This window comes from Corylus avellana, chromosome ca11, assembly GCF_901000735.1.
Source record: "Corylus avellana chromosome ca11, CavTom2PMs-1.0".
NCBI classification, from domain to species: domain Eukaryota; kingdom Viridiplantae; phylum Streptophyta; class Magnoliopsida; order Fagales; family Betulaceae; genus Corylus; species Corylus avellana.
Window position 1 is genome coordinate 3,323,968 of NC_081551.1, and position 12,846 is coordinate 3,336,813.

The 12,846-nt window shown below is 33.6% G+C and overlaps 1 protein-coding gene across 2 annotated transcripts; it reads left to right on the forward strand.

The window, feature by feature from the left end:
* The first annotated feature begins 6,052 nt into the window (after nt 1-6,052).
* LOC132166390 (uncharacterized) lies at nt 6,053-12,059 on the forward strand. Of its 2 annotated transcripts, XM_059577192.1 has the most exons (9): nt 6,062-6,904; nt 8,462-8,668; nt 8,789-9,031; nt 9,420-9,486; nt 9,576-9,767; nt 9,927-10,018; nt 10,723-10,905; nt 10,991-11,127; nt 11,377-12,059. In XM_059577192.1, the coding sequence occupies exons 1-9, from the start codon at nt 6,404-6,406 to the stop codon at nt 11,561-11,563; spliced, it is 1,809 nt and encodes a 602-aa protein (XP_059433175.1). In that variant the 5' UTR covers nt 6,062-6,403; the 3' UTR covers nt 11,564-12,059. The 2 variants fall into 2 exon arrangements, with proteins under 2 accessions (XP_059433176.1, XP_059433175.1); XM_059577193.1 differs by lacking the exons at nt 10,991-11,127; nt 11,377-12,059 and having other exon boundaries at nt 6,053-6,904; nt 9,927-10,022; nt 10,723-10,894.
* Nucleotides 12,060-12,846: the final 787 nt, after the last annotated feature.

A 12,846-nucleotide genomic window follows, 5' to 3' on the forward strand; every position in this document is an offset into this window, starting at 1 on the left:
AAAATCGATTGTTTATAAAAATTGAAAATATCTTTTTTTTTTTTTTTGTTTTATAATTTTTTAAACATAAAAATCTTTGTTTAAAAAAAATAAAAATTTTCGTTTTTTAAAACTAAATAAAAAAAATCATTTTTTTAAAAATAAAAATTTCTGTTTAAAAAAATTAAAAATTTCATTTAAAAAAAGTTGTTTTTGAAAAAAAATATTATATTTAAATTAAAATTTTTTCCTTTTTTTTTTTTGAATTTATAGGGGTATTTTTGTCTTATTGAGAATTTTATAGGAGCATTTGTATCTTATTGCTAGTCTTAGGAGGGACATTGACAATATTTTAGTAGTTTGGGGGGACATTGTCACAATTGAAAGTTTGAAGAGATATTGTCAATTAGGTTGTAATTTGAGGGGAGTATGTGAACTTTACCTTTAATTAAATTATAAGTTGTGTTAGACCTTATTTATTGAAAGAGTGGTAAAAATATTAATTAAATAATTAAATTTATATTTTTTATCAATTATTATTATTTTTTAGATAATTAGTAATTTATTTATTTTTATAATTGACTTTCGTGCATTTCACATGATAATTGATATTTCAAATCACGGGTCCAATTAAAACGGTTGAATCAATTCATAGCAACAATGCATGGCAAACATATAACTTTTTCCCGGTCCAACAAAGTCAAGACATGACCCAACCATGGTTCTATTCCTTCCTCGCCATGTTTTAATTAATTGCACATCAACCCCATAAATAATTCATATTCAAGAAAGGATATAAAGTTTTGCTTCACAATTAAGTTGGAGTGTTTTTTTTTCTTTTAATTCATGCTATTAAATTAATAAAAAGTTCAAAATATACGTGCTATTAAATTAAATATGTCCCCCACAAACACTATTTAAAAATAAAAATTTTGCATTGATCGCGATGGGAAGAGGTGAATTATTTTTGTGAGGGACAATCATGCATGGGTGTTTGGATCTAGTGTGTGACACCCTCATGTCTGTCAGCTTCATAGATTTCAGGCTCTTTTCGCCTTTACTAAGGTCAACCCTAACCCAAGGGCCACATGTGCAGAAGACATCACACAAATGTATAGTACTAAATCATGTGATTTTGTTTGAGAGATTTTTTTTTTTTATATAAGTAATTTGAGAGATTTTATTTGTTAAATCAGCGATTATCTTAAAAATTTAAGCTAATAGAAAGAGGTGAATTTAATCACTTAAACAATACTTTAACATACATCTTCATGTGTGAGCTCAAACTCTCTTTTAATATGTGAGACTCAACACGTGAAATATTTAATTTAAATGGGGTGAATTGACGGAGTCAAGGTCCAATCTCAAGATCTTTGATTTTGATACCATGTTAAATTATTAGTTATCCTAAAAGTTTAAATTTAACATTATTTGGGACCTGTTTGTGATTGTGTTTGAGGAGCCTAAAAATACGTTTAACACTTACAAATTCGTTTGAAGAAAAAAAAAAAAACTCGTTTGGTAAAAAAATTAAAAACGCTTTTAATGGTCCAAAAAGGTTAAAAATAACAAAAACACACTTTTTGCAAAAGCTTAAAAATGAAGATTTTATCCAAAAGCGCTTTTTAACTTAAAAGCTATATTTCTCAAACATAATTCTAAAGAGACTCTTACATGAATAGAATGTCCATAACAAAACCTTCATGCTGTTTTTTACCAGATTTGTCGTGTAGGTCTTTTGGTAATTAACCAAGTCAAAATCTTTTCTTTCTCATTGCCATTTGCCACCAAAGTTTTTCTCAACCAATTAGGTAAAACTACTGATAAGCACTCTACTATTTAGAGTAATGTAACACCTATAATTCTTTTATAATTTACTAACACCTATTAACATTAAATTAAAGTCAGATCAAGTCGTTAACGGTTAACCACTATTTTTTTTTTTTTTATTACATTTCAATCACATGATTGTTTATGTTTTTAAGTTTAGTAAATCATTTTTCAAGTTCAAGTTTCTTATTCTTAAACAGTCGGACGCTAGCCCGGACCTCCGCCGAAAGTTGCTAAAAGTCGCCAACCGTTATTTGTCGTCGCTTATTTTCTATACAAGCCAAACATCAAAAAAACATCTTATATCCAAAAAGAATGAAACCTAAATTGGAAGATTTTTTTTTGGATCCCATCTTCAAAGGTGCAATGGCATAAACACATGCCGAAATATTGATTGTTTATACAAAATAATTTTCAAACGGGAGAGGAGACTAATACGTAAAATTCCAAAGTACTTTTAGGTCACATGGGGGGTTGTCCTGGGGTTCCAATAACCTTTTGGGTACACACAGAGGAAAGAATGATGCGCAGCAGATCACATGGTGATTAGAGTTTATACGCATATTTTAAGAGGCAGTGGCAATCAAACTCAAGTCTTGCATGCCCATCGTACCATGAAAGACATCAACAAGAATAGTCAATTCTAGGAATCATATGTCATCGTGACAGGAATTGGTGATTCTCGATCTCCTCCAAGAAAAACAAAATAATAATTATAATAATGGACTACCAAATATACCTTTTCTTCCTATATTATTATACTAGTATTTGAGCTTGCATTTTGTTGTAATCAACCAGAGAACAGCCTGTTATACCGATTAAAATACAAGTTTCATAAGTAATACATTAATCAAAGTACAGAAAAATAATGGTTTTTTTTTTTTTTTCGTGAATATTGTTTTCTAAAAAATAAAAAAACATTTTTCATTGGTCCCTCGTGTTTTTTTAGAAAACAATATCCATATAAGATCAAGAGAACGTCAGGAGAAACCGTAACATTTCTCTTATTCTATAGCTACTTAGAGCATGTTTAAGACCATGTTTCATAAATAATGCTTTTAAGTCAAAAACGCTTGGGCAAAAGCTTCAAAAAGTGTGTTTTTGTCATTTTTAGGTTTTTTGTACCATTAAAAGCGCTTTAAATTTTTTTTACCAAATCAGTACTTTTTTTTAAAACAGACTTTTTGAGTGTTAAACGCACCTTTAAGCCCCTCAAATGCACACCCAAACAGGCCTTTAGCGGTGAATGGATGGTGATTTACAACAATTTGGGCAATTAATATGAGAGACACTATATAGGTCTCGCCTACCAAATAAATTTTGAGATATTCGATTACCTATCTGAACAGGTGAATTCCATATAAATACAAAAACTTTTATCAAAAATTGAATAATTATCTTATACCCCCATTGAGTGGACGGAATCTTTACAATTAATCGTCCAAATTATACGTAATTGGAGCAGTCTTACAAATTAAATGAGAATTAAATATATAGGTCTCACATTTTAGACCGTCTCCTTTTATTAGAATAAAAATTATATATCATTCATATGATTATGCGCACATCATGCACAATTATTGATACATTTATCTGGAAAGAAAAGTGTGTTAATAATTGTATACTGATTAAGTAGAACACAAGTACAGAACAGCTCATTTCTATATGTTTTACTCTCTCTCTGCTTATCTCAAGAATGGATCATGAATGTTTATAAGTTGGTGCAAAATTCTTTGATCATGATCACATGATTGTGATGCATTTGCCAGATGGGAATGCTACATATATATCTATATATATGATCATTTGTTCATGTAATTTTAGTTTGGGGTTGGTTTTGTTTTCTACCTGTCTGCCTCAGTGGCTCAGTGCCTTGTTGTCTTTATTTGCTTCTGGTCTTTTTTTATTTGGTTTGGTGTTGTTAAAATCTTCTATTGGTTTGGCGTGGAGGATAACGTGAAATTATTTTATTTTATTTTTTAATTGTTGGTAGTTTGTGCTAACAATGACAGTTCCTACTATTGAATTCCAAAAAAAAAACTAAAATGGGTCGAAAAGATGAGAGACATGAGGTTGTTTTTGTTCTTTTGCTTTTGTTCTTGTTTTATATATATATAAACCATTTAAAAAAAAAAAAAACTGTTGTTTGCATGAAAAACATAAAGAGGGGGTGGCCTATCAACCCCACAACCTATGGGATGGTTTGGCCACTTTTCAACCAGCCAAGCCATTCTCTTAGAGCATTTTTAATGAAAAAGTTAAATTTTTATGTAAAATGACTCTTCAAAACTCATTTTATCTAGTTAAAAAAATTTTAAATGTCTCCTACATCTAATTAGTTATATATATATATATATATATAATGATTGTATTTAATTGCTTGTAGAGGAGAGAGAGAGAGCCTCAAACTAGAGAGAAAGAGAGAAATTTGGTCTAGGAGTTGGGCCAAAGTTGTGGCTGTCTGTATCACACCTCTTTTCCTAAAGAGTAATGCTAAGTACCATATTTTATCCTCCTAAAGTCCTCATAAAGCTGATGTGACTTTTAAAATCACCATTAAATTTTAGATGAATTATACTTGAATTTTGATCCAATAGTGATTTTGAAAGCCACATCAGCTTTAGGGGAATTTTAGGAAGACAAAAAGATAGTACCTAGCATTACTCTTTCCTAAATATCCTATTTTTCAACTTTTGGAAAAAAAAAAAGAGATTTAGAGAGAGAAAGAGTATGAGAAAATTTTGAAAAAAGAGAGATGTGGAAGAAAAATAGCATAAGAAAATTTTGGGAAAAGAGAAAACATGTGAGAAACAATAAAAAAAAAAAAAATGAAATGACTCCTAAGAAAAGTGGTGCTACATGTAGCATTTTTTTTTTGGCTAATCTAATAAAATATCTATTTTGCATTTTTTTTGGGCTAATTCAATATGAGGTTTTTTACAAATCTGATTAACCATTTTAAATAAAAGTACAATTTGGCTCCTCCATTTGAGAATGCTCTTATAGCTATGATTTGGCTACTCTTTATATTTTCATTTTTTTTTATATATAATAATTTTTAAGGACATTACTATTCTAAACTCATTCATCATCTTCTCAGAAACTTCATTGATTACAACTTCTCAAAGAACATCATAAACGTGCACGCTTTGTTTAAGTTGTTTATCTTAATTAAATGCTGACAAGTAAAATTCTCAAACAAATCATATCTACCTTTTTTTTTTGGTACGTTGTCTGATTTATTTTGGTGTAACTTCTCAGCCTCATCCTAACTTTTTTGTGAGACATGATTACATGAACCTGTACATGTGGTCGTGTCTTGTACCAGAAGGATCCTCAAAACTCGGATATATATGATTTTATTTGGGCACGTCCGTGTGGTTTCTTAAATATAATAGTTTCACCATAAAATAAGCAAATGTAAAATATTCAACGTATGAGATAGTTGGAATATGTGAAAATAAAATCTTAAAAACCAATCTCATGAGAAAGTAAAATTACTGCCTTGTTTGGCTTGGCACGTTTTTTGTTTTGTTTTCAAATTCATATTTTTTTATTTTGTAAACAGATTTGGTACAAATTCACAAACTCAAAATTTTCCCAATGTTATAAAAATCGCACAACACATCTGCATCGGTTTCTTAAAAAATTCAAAACAAGAATGAAATTTGGCCCATCCAAACAAGGCCGAAAATCTCTATTTATACATTGATCCGTTTCTAATGAGTAACTCAATCGGCTAAGAAATGCTAAACGTCACTCTTATATCACTCTAAAAATGATGTGACTTTTAAAATCACTATTGACCTTATGATTGATCATTATTGAATTTTGATTAAATGATAATTTTAAAAGCCACCTAATTCTTAACGTGACGCAAAATGGACACAAGAGTGACTTATAAAATTAATCTAATCGACTAGAGACTACGCATTATAAAACAGAGGTCACTAATTCGAATTTACCTTTTTTTTTTTTTCTTTTTTATTTTATAGGGACATGTAAAAAAAAAAAAAAAAATTCACCACAACCGTAATATCCAAACTCATAAAACAACAATATTCGGACAAGTGTTAAAATCTATATCCAATAGAAATAGACATAGTGGTCACATAGTCACAGCTGCAATAATCCAAACCCACATTCCCCAATGGACCACACAGACCATGAAACACATCCAACGGTCCAAAAATACAGAGAACGACGTACTCCCTTGAATCACACCCGCATTACTCCCCAGCATCACTACTCCGTCCTATGTCCAAAACTACTTTTTTCCGTTCTCGCCACAGGAAATGTCACACCGTCAAATCATCCAAAATCTCATGCCACACCCCCTTCACTCCTTCGCTCCTCTCCCTCTGACGCCGCCACTGCAATTCGGTAACTAAATAGTTAAAAAAATTAAGAAAAATAAAAAAAACAGAGAGTAAAAGCAGTGACGCCATTCCCATTTCTAAAGCCTCAGTTTTATAAAGAGTCCAACTCTACTTTTCTTCCCTTTGGTTTTCTGACACTTTCTCGTTTGCCGATGGGCGCGAAAGGGAACGATTTTAGGGTGGTTAATTGATTGGGCTTTTTTTTTTCGGATGATATGGCTGCCGATAACGACGTCGTTGGTCAGACTTTCCGGGCGCTGGTGGACGGCGCGGACCGGAAGTTTGCTCGGGTACGGGACGTGCCTGCGTACGGACGCGTGACGAGCCACCACTACTTCCAGAAGGTGTTCAAGGCGTACACGCGCCTCTGGAAGTTCCAGCAGGAGCACCGGGCGGAGTTGGTGAGGTCAGGGCTCAACCGCTGGGAAATCGGCGAGATCGCTAGCCGGATCGGCCAGCTCTACTTCGGCCAGTACATGCGGACCAGCGAGGCCAGGTTCCTGGTCGAGGCGTACGTTTTCTACGAGGCGATTCTCAACAGGAGGTATTTCGAGGGATCCAAAGGCGCCGGGAAGGATCTCGGGGTGAGGTTCAAGGAATTGAGGTTCTACGCGAGGTTCTTGCTAGTCTCGGTGATCTTGAACCGGACCGAGATGGTGAAGGCTCTCGTCGACCGGTTCAAGGCTCTGGTTGATGATAGTAAAGCTGCTTTTCGGGTAATTTTTTTTCGTTTCTATTAGCTCTACGAGGAAAAATTGTGAATATTTGGAGCTTAACTATGAAGGATTCGGTTTTATTTACTCGCATGAGGCTTTGTTTGGTTGCTGAGAAAATTTAGGAAAAAAACATGGGAATTATTCGAGTTCCCTCGCTGTCTAATTTCTACTATCAAAATTTTGGACTTAATATAGCGATAATCGTGCAAGGCATGCCACGTTTTATTGATTTCTTTTCCATTTCCCTTTGTTAATTAAGATGGTGCAAGAAATGTATGGTTTTAAGTTTTCCTTTTCTTTTCCTCTTTTCGCAAAAACCAAACAATGCCTTAGGAGCACGAAGGAGGCTTAATATTTTAATTCCCAGAGAGGGAGATCGATTTGAATGTGAAAGGATGTTTTTAGAAATTGTTTAAATAATATAAGTTATTTTATCCAAATCTTCGAGGTTTTTCTGTCCGGTAGAACTTTAGATTCGGATAGAGGTACCACGATGTTATTTGAATTGATAGAAGATCAGGATTTATACAATCTGGGAGTGTTGAGAGACAGTAGATTTAGCATGCTCAGTTTGTGATTTACTTTCTGAAGGTGTATTTCCAATAAATATTCCATTTCATAATGACTAAATTCTGAGCTGTAAAGTAGTGCTTTAGTTGAAGCAAGGTGGTAAATGAGGTTCTGGATAAAGATCAGAGATTCCAGAAAACGGTCAGTCCAACGGTGTGAAACTAATGTTTATGTACAAATGAAATAAAAAAGGTCTTAAATCGTTCATCATGTCTGTGTGTGCCACCAATTTGTCAGTCCTTTTGGTGATACGAAAACAATTGGTCAAATGCTATTGTATGAAAAATTAAGAGTTGGAATGGAAAATTTATAATCTTTAAGACTTAAAACCTGAAAGGCCAAAACATTCTTTGGGCTTATGGGTTCTATTGGTTCTTTTTGTCTGTCTTTTTCTTCTTTAAAGAGCAATGGAGCACCAACATCATGTCTAATCCAGGACTGCTTAATTGGTCGGACTGATTCACTTAGTATCTATGTACTTTAACTGATCATTTACTTGGCCCAACATTTGGGCTTAAAATTTTGTGAAGTGAGATCTTGAGTGCTATCTCAATGTTGTGCTCCATGAGTCACTCTAAATTGAAAATTTAATAATTAGGGGAAAATATAACTGTTTAATATTTGCTCATCTTACTAAATACCATATACCTTCTTAGTAACTTATTGACAGATCTTCATAAATCGAGCTATTAGAATTTATTTTTTTGAAAATAATCAAAACTTTGATGGTGTAAAATATGCTATTTGGATACATGCCAATTGAGGGATTTATCAATTATGAATTAAGAGGATCAGTTTAAAATGTGTTCTTTATGAATGTACATCTCTCGGCAGGTTATTTACATGATTATTTGCATGGATATCATTGACTTAAATTTGACTGTTTAACATTCATTATAATTTTGCTCTCTCTAATAAGCCATTAACTTATACTACTTTCAGTGGTATACTGACATGATTTAGGACATCTATACCATCTCTTGTCAGGAAACTAACTTTAAAGAATGGAGGCAAGTGGTGCAAGAAATTGTCCGCTTTATGAAAGTTGATACAGCCTTTATGAATGTCAGGCCTTTGCGTTATTGTTCTGTGTTTGATTCCCATCAAGCTTCTCTTCCATATGTGGCTCGGTTCCATGCAAAGAAGGTTCTAAAGTTTCAAGATGCACTGCTGACAAGCTATCACCGGAATGAGGTTAGTTTTTATGCTTTAAATGGCTTGTTCGTGAGTTAAGATCATCTGGAGTACAAGAATCATTAATGAACGAACCCCTGCATAGAATTTTTACAAAGGTTTTTGTACTGTCACTTTCAGGTAAAATTTGCAGAATTTACTTTGGACACTTTTAGAATGCTGCAATGTTTAGAATGGGAGCCAAGTGGATCTTTCTACCAAAAACGGCTAGTTGAATCAAATGGGAATGGCACTTCAATCGATCATTCTGGAGCTTCTGGACTGATAGATATAAATTTGGCTGCAGACATGACTGATCCAACCTTACCTCCTAATCCAAGGAAAGCTATTCTCTACCGTCCATCAGTAACACATTTGCTAGCGGTGAGTTCTAAAGTTATTACTTGTTTATTCTGTGGCCTCCTCTGCTTCTGGCTTATGTGGTTGCATTTATAGTCTCTTTTAGTTGCTAAGTTAATCTGGATATCATATCTTTCCATGGAAGAGGAATGCATGTGATTATACCTATCAAAAAAGAAGAAGAAGAATGTATGTGATTATATAATTTCCTTTTATTTTTTTCCATGATAAATTGATAACATGATTTCACCCTCAACTTGAGGCATAAATTAAAGATGGTGTGCCCTTAAACACAATGTTTGCCTTTGTGTTTTATTTTTCGTTGTTTCTTCGTGTTTGTATTCATCCAAAAAAAAAAATCATGGCTTTGTAATTAGTGGGGCTGACTTTTAACTTCATGGTGCATGGGCAGGTTATGGCTACAATTTGTGAGGAGCTCCCTCCAGATAGTCTTATGCTAGTATATCTATCAGCGTCAGGTTTATATCACTTTTATATTGCCTGAATAGTAATTAACTGAACAGCTCTTGTCAGCCTAGATTATTGACCCTAGTGATTAAACATGCAGGGAAGGCTGGTCATAGTAATGTTACTCAGATGGAAACCCTTGGAGGATCACGGAAATCTTCAAAAAACAAAATCACTTCTCAGTACTCACAGGAGCGGAAGAGCTCTATGCCTGAATTGGGTACTAATCATAAGGGAGAGTCAAGTAGCTATGATGATGGTTATCTGTGGTTTGGTTCAAGAGGAAATGGTGGTAGGCATCAATATTGAAACCATGCTCTGTCCTGTTCTTATTAAGAGCATTTGTGCACAGATACTTGTTTATTTAAGTATTATTTAGTTTCTAGGCCATTTATAATCTGAAGAAGTCCCCATACCATCTGCATAACATATCTTCTTTTTGGTTTTTCAGGTTCAAACAACCTCTACCCTGGTGATATAATTCCTTTTACCCGTAGGCCTCTTTTCTTGATAATTGATAGTGACAACAGCCATGCATTCAAGGCAGGTTTGTCAAAACTTGCGTATGACCTACTGGGTTACATGCTTTATTCAAGAGCAGTGTATAGCTTCTAATCATATTTTACTGCTTTAAAGACACGATGATGTTTTGTGGTTATTGTCATGTGTACACTAGATATGTAATACAGTAAATAGTGGAGTAAGTTTTGACACAGTAATGGAATTTGGATATTAAGTAAAGGAAAGTCTGCTGGGTTCATATGTTTAACTTCCCCCCTCCCTCTCCTGGTTGTAAACCCCACCAAGATATCGGTGTAAATTTTTGCTGCCTTAATCCAATCAATGTCCAAATAAATGTAACATATTTTAGGAAATGTTGTTGAAGGAGGTTCTTGATATAACTACATCAATGACATTGTAGAACACATTTCACTTGAGGATGTGTTTGGGGATAAACTTTAAGGAAAAAGAAATTCCAACACCGCTTGAGTGTCTGTAATGTTTAATTCACTTACAAACCATATCTTCAAGTATTACATTATTTAGCCCTAAATTCATTATGTGAAAAAGATTAATTGTAACAAGGCAGGTGTTTTAAGGCGTCTTTGGCCCTTTTGATGATATTAGAATCAAGCTGTACCCGATATGTGGTGTTCTTCCATGACAAGATTTACCGAGTGCATGATTGCATTTGATTCTCATTTCTCTGTCAAGTGGCTTACATATGAATGATGAATGATTTTCAGGTTTTACATGGTGCGGAGAGGGGAGAGCCTGCTACTCTACTTCTTTCACCTCTAAGGCCAGCATTCAAGAACCCATCAAATGTTGATATATTAACGAATGGAAGTCAGTTTACATTTTTCTTGACTGCTCCTCTACCAGCATTTTGCCAAATGGTTGGCCTCTCCCCTTCTGATACTGATGCAGTAAGTAAATTGCTAGACCTTTTTAAATTCTTGAAGTTCATTATATTCTAGTTGTTCCAATGTGTTCATGAGGTTATATTTTTAGGATGTTTACAATGATGCCGAGAACATACTCTCGACTGCCTTCTCTGAGTGGGAAGTCATACTCTGTACACCAACTAGCATGGATATAGTTTGGGCACAAGTGTTAAAAGATCCATTTATTAGGCGGCTTATTCTAAGGTATTTTTGTCTTTCATTTTAAGCAGAGTAGCACTTTGCTCTGTTAATTGTCTTTTATGCTTAAATATTGGTTCAATTGGTCATACAACCGGACCAAACTGAACTTTAGCTTATATATATATTTTACAAAATTTTCCATAATGAAAAGAAAAACAATGACAGATGTCTTCGAGCTTGAATCATTTTTATTTTTTATTTTATTTTTTAAGTTAACTTAGTGGATAGTTATATGATGTTGGTTCTCTCCAGATTCATATTCTGCAGATCCGTGCTTTCCCTATTCTGCCCTTCAGAAGATAGTGATCAATATCTGCCTGTTTGCCTACCTCATCTACCTAGTTCCGTCTCTCCGAATTTTGACGTTGTGCGTTCTTCTGTCCTCCGGCTTGCAAAGCACTTCAGAGTTGCTGACTGTTTTCACTTCAATGACACATAACTAGGACCAGAAATGTTAAAGCAAGCTTGTAAATTACATCGGCCGGTATTAGGTTCATCAATTTAATGGGGCAGTGAGTATTAGAATCATACCAGGGGCTTTTCAGGGTACTTTAGGAGGAATATAATTGATCAATGGGGGGTGGGTGGCTTCTTCAGCTGGCAATTTAAAGAGTATATGTTCGAGTGTGGTTGCTTCTGCTGGTTTTATTGTCTACTTGCAACCCTGTTGCTTCGTCAGTCCGTATGCTGAATTTGTATGGTGGTTTGGTGTTCAGGGCAGATGGGTATTTGATGATTTGTAGGGTGTGTGTGAGCATTGCAAGTTAATTGTTACAGGATTTCAATTTAGTGCTAATTGTTTATACCACTGTAAAAGAAAATCAGGTAGTCAAATGGTATAATTTTACCCTTTTTCAGAGGAATTGTTACAAATATTCTTGGAGAACTTGCTCATAAAAAGCATGTTTTTTTTTTTTTTGATAAGTAAAGAGCATGTTAACGTTTCTAGAAATGTATGGATGCCTTGAAAATTAGCTTCTTCAGAATTTGACCTTCTTTTGTGTCCTATTTTATGGGCTTGGCATTCATCTTTTTCACTTCTTGATTTAGTGGGCTGGATTACTCCTTTATTGAAATATTTTAACCGGAGAACAACTTGTCTACAGAGGGAGTAGAATAGGTAAGAGATCATGCACAAGCAAGATTGCAGAAAGCATTCATTTGGGCTCCCTTGATTACCCCATCTATTCCCCTATGTGAATGGGGACGCTGAATTTAACTTTGATAAACCTATAAATCTTCACAAAAGAAGTTTTGAACTCTTTTTGTTTTCTCCCATGGTAGAAAAGTTTTATAAACAAATGTTTTGGATCAAGATAACACCCTCCCTCCCCTAAATACTATTCACTTCCTTTAAAAAAAAAAAAATTAACGTAAAAACATTATCATTTTTTTATATCACATTACTCAATTTTTATATCAGATCATTTTACTTTTTACTATTATTTAAATATAAAAATAATTACAACGTAAAATCATTCTCACTTTTTATATCACATCATTCAATTTTTATATCAGATCTTACTTTTTACTATTATTTAAATATAAAAATAATTACAAAACAAAATTTTTTTCAGTTTTCAATACAATTTTTTTACTTTTCTATACCAATCATTACTCTCATTTTTGTTTCACCAAAAAATCAATAGTGTTTGAGCATGGTGTAGTGTTTACCAAACAATGCCCGAAAGTCGAAACATCAATGACATCAACACCAATAGC

Excerpts from the sequence above, each read along its gene's own strand:
- LOC132166390 (XM_059577192.1), top strand. The coding sequence starts at position 6,404 with ATGGCTGCCGATAACGACGTCGTTGGTCAGACTTTCCGGGCGCTGGTG. Across the intron at positions 10,019-10,722 it reads ACAACAGCCATGCATTCAAG|GTTTTACATGGTGCGGAGAG; the intron begins GCAGGTTTGTCA and ends AATGATTTTCAG. Across the intron at positions 11,128-11,376 it reads ATTAGGCGGCTTATTCTAAG|ATTCATATTCTGCAGATCCG; the intron begins GTATTTTTGTCT and ends GGTTCTCTCCAG.